Source organism: Talpa occidentalis, unplaced genomic scaffold (assembly GCF_014898055.3).
Source record: "Talpa occidentalis isolate TD23 unplaced genomic scaffold, MPIMG_talOcc4v2.1 talOcc4.13, whole genome shotgun sequence".
Classification (NCBI taxonomy): Eukaryota; Metazoa; Chordata; class Mammalia; order Eulipotyphla; family Talpidae; genus Talpa; species Talpa occidentalis.
In genome coordinates this window covers 19852689-19859696 of record NW_023601322.1, presented here as the reverse complement: position 1 = coordinate 19859696, position 7008 = coordinate 19852689, and the positions used below count along the sequence as shown (strand labels likewise).

The window sequence follows — 7008 nt, the reverse complement described above, 5'->3', positions numbered from 1 at the left end:
GCAAAGGAAAAAAATGAACAAAACAACAAAAAATTAGGCCACAATAGGCAAAAAAGAATACAAAGGGGCAAAAAAAAACCACTATCTCATGAAAAAGAAAATATGATCATTAGACATATTCCCACAAACGTCATCACCACCATGAATTCAACTGCTTGAAAGCGCAATACAATAGTTGTTTCCAAAGAGTGGAGTGCCAGTTTTCATACTGTACAGAAACATTCTAGATGTAGTTGTGGAAATGTGACTCACTATTGAAATGCGATAGTTGGCACTGTGTCACTCAACTTATCAGTGCAGAATAAACTGCCAAGACATCCTATTATTTTGCAAGAGAATTGTTCTCTAACATCACTATACCTTCTCATTAAGCAATACTTCCAAAGGGCAGAAGTTTCACTGGTCATATCCAGCAGGTCTTACAGTGAGTGGTATTATTAGAGATATTTACTCCAATCACAAGATGGGTTACAGAAATAGTAATTAACTGGTGGGCAGCACGAAGTCTGGACGCTTAGTAGCTATCACTAAGGTGGTAAAAATCTGCCCAAGTCAGATTTAAAGAAAAGGATTTAAATTAAATTAAATGGTATCAACCTGGTACAAATAAAAACTTTCTATAGCAAGGGCATGGAAAAAAAAACAGATGCATGAGAATGACACACGAAGCAGTCTTTCACGAAATAAGGCCACCTTCAACTATTATAAACTGTAGAACCATTTTGATCCTCAAGTTTGGATCTATGTAGAGGTTTTTATATATATAAAGTATTAATATGTAATGAGTTTCCTTTAAAATAAGCCTTTGCATTTGATGCAGTTCTCTTTGTCAGGAATGCCTATCTCCCCTGGCTCTCCACATGGCTTGCTTCTGTCTCCTCACTTCCTCAGAAAAGCCTTTCTTTGTTATGCTCTATTATAGTACCCTGTTTATCTCCTTCATTAAGAACTAAGCTGATTAGGGGTTATTGTAACTGCTATCTCAGCAAAGGCAGGGATCACATATCTTATTCACCTTTACCCAAAGGTTAAGAAAGTTCCTGGCACATACAACAGGTGAACAATAAATATTTGTTGAGTGAATAAAAAACTATTACACTAAGATTACACAAACATATACATATTCACACAAACATAGGAAAATGGGGAGTATCTAATAGAAAACCACCAAATGCTAAAAGTACTGAAGATGGCACCTGCAGAAACAGGTGAATATGGTTTCAAAGAACAAGTACCAAAGATAATCTATTTTCAAAAATATGAAAATTTACTAGAAGGGGATCAGGGATGGTTATTTCCCATGTCTAAGATGCAAACAAGAAGAAATTTTTAAACTGCAATGAATTAATATTAGACGTAGGATTATGTGCTGCAGAACACACACTACCAACAGATCTTCTGGAATATCTTCTCACTGCAGAGCATAAAATGTGGTTGGTTACTGTCAACCACATAGTCAGGATTCACGAAGAACAGCTCAGACTGTAGATAATTATAAAAAACTTGCTAAACTGCTTCTCCCCCAATTTTTAAAATTCTGAATTCATAATTATGCAAAATGATTTTATAAAATACAACATACTTTAAAAACAGATGGCCCTTATCTGTGGATCATACCTTGGTAACCCTTTTCTAGGTATTTTGCAGAGGCAATTACATTTACAAAAGGTCCATTTAATAATACAATCTGGTAAACTAAAGAGTGAAACTACTCAAAGAGCACAGATTTGCTATGGAAGTATTTTATAACACCGTTTAAAAGAGTGTTTATATCTATAGATTAATTTTAAGAATAAATATACTGAATAATTGCAGCATATTCCTGAAAATAATTATACTGCCACCTGTGCATTTTTTATGAGGTGTAAGGATAAATCAACAAACTGCTAGGTTAAACAAGTCAATTATTAGCTTTCAAAATTTGGTGTAAGACAAAGGGACTTACTCCATATAAATTCTTACTGTACCCCAGAATAAACTGGTGCCAGCAGTTTCAGTGCAGCCATTATTGGCAATGGATGTCATGCTCCGCTGTTTTGGTATCAGGACAAAAGTGGGAATGGAGAAGAGATGAGGAAAGATTTTCAACAAGGTTTGCTTAGAAATAGATTTAGTTGTAAATAAACAGAAAGAATGCTTAAGACCCACTGAACACATTAAGGTCAAGGATTTCAAAACTGAATCCACTTTTCTTCCCCCAAGAGTTTATTTTTGGTAAAAGGCAGAAAAATTAGTTTTTCTACAAGGGAAATCTGCTTCTAAATGATAATTTGAAAATCTTGATATATATTATATATTAAAAAAGACACACAAAAATAACGGAGAAGTGGGGTAACAGATTAGGTACTCGAACTTTATAAAGGTTTGCCTAAATCAAGAAGCAGCACACACACCCCTAATTTATGCAAACTAAAAATGTATATAAAACAGCACGATACTGTGATACTGGATCATGATACATTACCTGTACACATAACTACTACTGTTATTAATAAACCTTTGGGACACTCAGTTTTATGCCCAACAAGACATCAGTAAGTCTTTAAAATCTTCTCTTCCTCCTTTATGGGAGGGCATTTCTAGACACTAATTTTCCCATCTAATATTCGAATATTGGAAACCAATTCCACAAGGTGCTTTAATTGATGAGACCTCAAGTGCTGTTTTCTCTCTTGAACTTTTGGATAGTAAAAAGTCCATGGGGACCACACACAAATACTATGACAGAAGAGTTGTTATATTTAGTCTTTTGATGGAACTTGATTGGTGATGAAGCTTTATGACATGCTTGAGCAACGCACTGAAGGGGATCCCATCTGAGTTAATACTTTGTCCAACCACTGTAGAGGTCCATTCAGATGAAGTTCAATCCAGCAAGGAGTGCTTGTTACCGTCTGCCTTCTGTTTAAAATACAAGAATATAATCATGACATTAAAAGAACATATCTTTGTTCAGTTAATGTACATTTAGATAAAAGGTTGTATACATTAAAGCCTAAATTCTTTTGGCTATTATTTTGAAAACTAGTTAGTTCCCAAAGTCTAACAAGACTCTAATGATTTTATTTTTAAAGAGATTTATAAAAACATTCTTTTCCATGCAAATTAAAATTAAGGGTGAAATTATTTGCCATCCAAAATGGCCCACCTTTGAGGAAGGATATAGGCACTATTAATAATCATACCAGGACAAAAGACATAGACTAGGACGGCCCCAAGCAAACCAGAAAATACAGTCACTTTACTTATTAATTGATCACAAAACAGAAGATACTGAAATATCAAATCTTAAATGGAATAGAACTCAAATTTAAAACATACCAAAACAAAACAGACCTTTGGCCCAAGCTTAGCACAGAATGGTAAGAGTGTTAAAATCCCCCTCCCCAACAAAACCAAAAATTATACCCCACTTAGCAACATTATTAAGAAACAACTTTAGGGGCCTCCCTGGTAACACAAGGGGATAACTCTCAGCACTATCAAGCTATTGCCAGCCACTGCAGCACAAGTTAGATCCCCAGCCAGGGAGCTGACACACATGGCTCAGCAGACCTCTCCTGTCTTGCCTGCTACTCCCCTCAGCAGTGTATTTCAGTCAATCCTCCTGTTCTGTTCCCCACTCTGTCTCTGGTTAATCTTCTCATCCCCCAACCCCCGCCCCGCACCTCTGGCCTACACCCCATCTCTTGCAAGCATAAATCTTAAAAAAGCAAAACAAAACAAAACAACACCTTTAGTACAACAAAATGGACTACTCTTTGGAAATCACAAACTGTTCAATAACACCTTGTCACTTCCATGTACTGATTTTAGTTCTGTCGTATTAACTATGTACAATAAGCTAGAAAGTCGCTTGCGTCTTCAACATGACAGCCCTTCAAACATGACAAAAGGCCATTATCAACGCTTCACCTCCAAGTGACACATACTCAATATAATTTAAAACTATATTTCAAAGAACATGGTTTTCTGTAGCAGATGGTGTGGGTGCCCCACACGTACCCTCTCAGATTTTCCAGTGTTCTTTAGCCAACTTCCAATTGCAAGTATCTGAATTTCTGTGCCTGAGAACTTCTCTTTTGTCTACATGCATAGCAGGCTAAACTGCCAGAAAATTAACATTCCCAGAGTAATCCGTAACCAATGACATAGAAATTGGCATTTAAATGCCCAGTTTCCTCTCCCCCCTGAGTGGGATAATTCTTAATATGTTCTTAATGGTTTCCCAAAGTTTTCCTGAGGGAATAAGCTCCAGTGACCCTCCCACTGTATTAGATGGAGTAATGATGATACTGGCTTTCTTCCTTCTCTACCTCCTTCCCTACTTTCTCCTTTCTTATTAGTGTTTCCTTCATTTCCTAAATAAACTCCCGGCACTCACATCCTTGTCTCAGAGTCTGAGACACACAGTAAGACATTTTGATGTGGGATCATTCCTAAAACATGACACATGAACAGAATATAACAAAAGAGTCCCAAATCTAATCTGTTCAGACTCTGCCTTGTTTTGAGGTAGACATTAGGTTTTTGTTTACATTCCTAGACTTACACTAGCAACTCACAAGTTGATTCATATTTTGCATATGGCACAGGTGAGTGACCCTTCCTCATCTCTGCCTGTGTTCTTTTATTTTGTACTTTAAAGTTTCTCCTGCCTTCTATCACTACCCTAAATCATGCCTTCTGCAATAATTTTGCCAAGACAGCTTTTGATTTTTGTAATTTGCTGAATTCTGGAAATTTCCCTATTTGTTTGCAATCAGATCATTCAGTACTAGATTAGTTTAACATTTTTTTAAAAAATATTTTATTTTATATAATTCTTGCATCAGTTTTCATTTTTGCACAATGTATGCATTTTTAATTTGGTTATATTCCCCATACAATTGCACCCCTACCCCTTATTTTGACCCTAGTCCTTCCTCTCCCTGCACCCCCCTACAGACACCCCCATAGTGTGTCTCTGGTTTATAGTTGCTTGTTGATTTTGATTTTCACTTTGTATTAATTAGTCTTTTTCCTGGCTCCTTATTTAGGTTTTCTAAATTCCTGCTATGAGTGAGACCATCCGGTATTTCTCTTTTTCTTTCTGACTTATTTCGCTGAGCATGATCCCTTCTAGCTCCGTCCATGTTGCTGCAAGCTGCATGTGTTTGTCTTTTTTTGATTGCTGAGTAATATTCCATGGTGTATATGTACCACATCTTCTTGATCCAGTCATCTATTTTTGGGCATTTGGTTTGTTTCCATAGCTTAGCTATTGTAAATAGTGCTGCTATAAACATAGGGATGCAGGGTGCCCTTTGGAATTAATGTTTCTGTGTCCTTTGGGTAAATACCTAGGACTGGAATTGCTGGATCATATGGAAGCTCTATCTTTAGTAAGTCAAGATAAACAGCTGGGATTACATCAAATTAAAGAGCTTCTGCACAGCAAAAGACACAATAACCAAAACAAAGAGAAACCGGGCCTCCCCGGTGGCGCAGCGGTTGAGCGCTGGGTTGCGAAGCTGCCCGCAGCCTCTGCAGCGCCAGCTCGATCCCCGGCTGCTCCCCGGCCACCGGAGGCGGGTCCCACATGGCGCGCAGACCTCTCCTGCCGCCCGCTGCTCCCCTCAGCAGTGTACTTCGGTCCTTCTGCCTGCTCTGCTCCCTGCTCTGGCTCTGGTGAATTCTCTCACCCTCCCGTGCTTCTGACTGTACCCAGTGCATGTATAAACAAAACAAACAAACAAACAAACAAACAAATAAATAAAATAAAAAACATGCCTCTATTAAAAAAAAAAAAATTAAAAAAAAAAAAAAAACAAACAAACAAAAAAAAAAAACAAAGAGAAACCCCCCCCCCCCCGACTGGGAGAAAAATTTTTGCACACAACACTAATGATAAAGGATTGATCACAAAAATCTACAAAGAGCTGACGAGACTCAACAAAAACAAAGAAAATAATCCAGTCAAAAAATGGGCAGAAGAGCTAAAAAGAAACTTTCCAAAGAGGAAATGCAAATGTCTAACAGGCATATGAAAAAATGTTCAACATCACTTGTAATCAGGGAAATGCAAATCAAAACTACAATGAGATACCATCTTACACCAGTGAGAATGGCACATATTAAAAAAACTAGCAACAACAAATGTTGGTGAGGTTGTGGAGAAAAAGGAACTCTTCCTGCATTGCTGGTGGGAGTGCAAACTGGTCCAACCACTATGAAGAGATTAGTTTAACCTTCAGGAATAATCTTAATCTAGGTCACTGAAGAACAGATTTAAGAAGGCTATCTCTGTACTTATTTGGGCCCCAAAATGCACCTGAGGCATTATCCAAACCCTGTCTGTTAATCCACTTCAGTACTAATTCCCTTAACAGACATATTTCTCAATTAAATATTAATTCTTTATATGTCTATACTTTCTGTTTACTACATTCCTTGATATTTATGCTGGCAATCAAGCTGGCATAAAAGAAACCAAAAAATAGTTTTACAAATTTAACTATGACATTTACCTCCTCACCTCATGTCATATAAAGATAAAATGTCCCTGGTAACTATCCACAGATAGATATGTGGGATCTGACATTATTTTCATCAGTAAATATTAAAGAAAACTACTTTATTCTCCCAAGTCAGATGTATTGGATTCCAAATACCCATAAAAATATATTGTATGTCACTAGGTCTCATAATTGTAGATTTTAATTTTATCTTTTAAAGAATGGCAGAGTGCAAGGAGGATAGTCTCCCTCAATTAAAATTATTCTTAACAGGTGAACTACAGGTATATACATGGAGTTATTTCCATTCTATGCAAGTCATATTTAATTCCACCTAATTTCTATCATGTTCTATAATATTCTAATTTTTAAAGAAAAGTCTGACCTAAAAATTTGAAAGTAATCACTATTTTTTTTTTTCCAAATAGAGGCATGTTTTATTTATTTATTTATTTGTTTGTTTTGTTTATACATGCACTGGGCACAGTCAGAAGCAGGGGAGGGTGAGAGA

At 36.6% G+C, this 7008-nt stretch overlaps 1 protein-coding gene across 5 annotated transcripts in view; it reads right to left on the bottom strand.

Annotated features, from left to right (window-relative positions):
* Positions 1–2182: 2182 nt before the first annotated feature.
* The window catches only part of SMAD2 (SMAD family member 2), a 63092-nt gene continuing 58266 nt past the window's right edge, over positions 2183–7008 (bottom strand). For all 5 annotated transcript variants that reach the window (XM_037508549.2, XM_037508551.1, XM_037508552.2 and 2 more), the window contains one exon: positions 2183–2901. In XM_037508549.2, the coding sequence (XP_037364446.1) occupies positions 2778–2901 (124 nt within the window). In that variant the 3' untranslated portion in view covers positions 2183–2777. The remainder of the gene's footprint in view (positions 2902–7008) is intronic.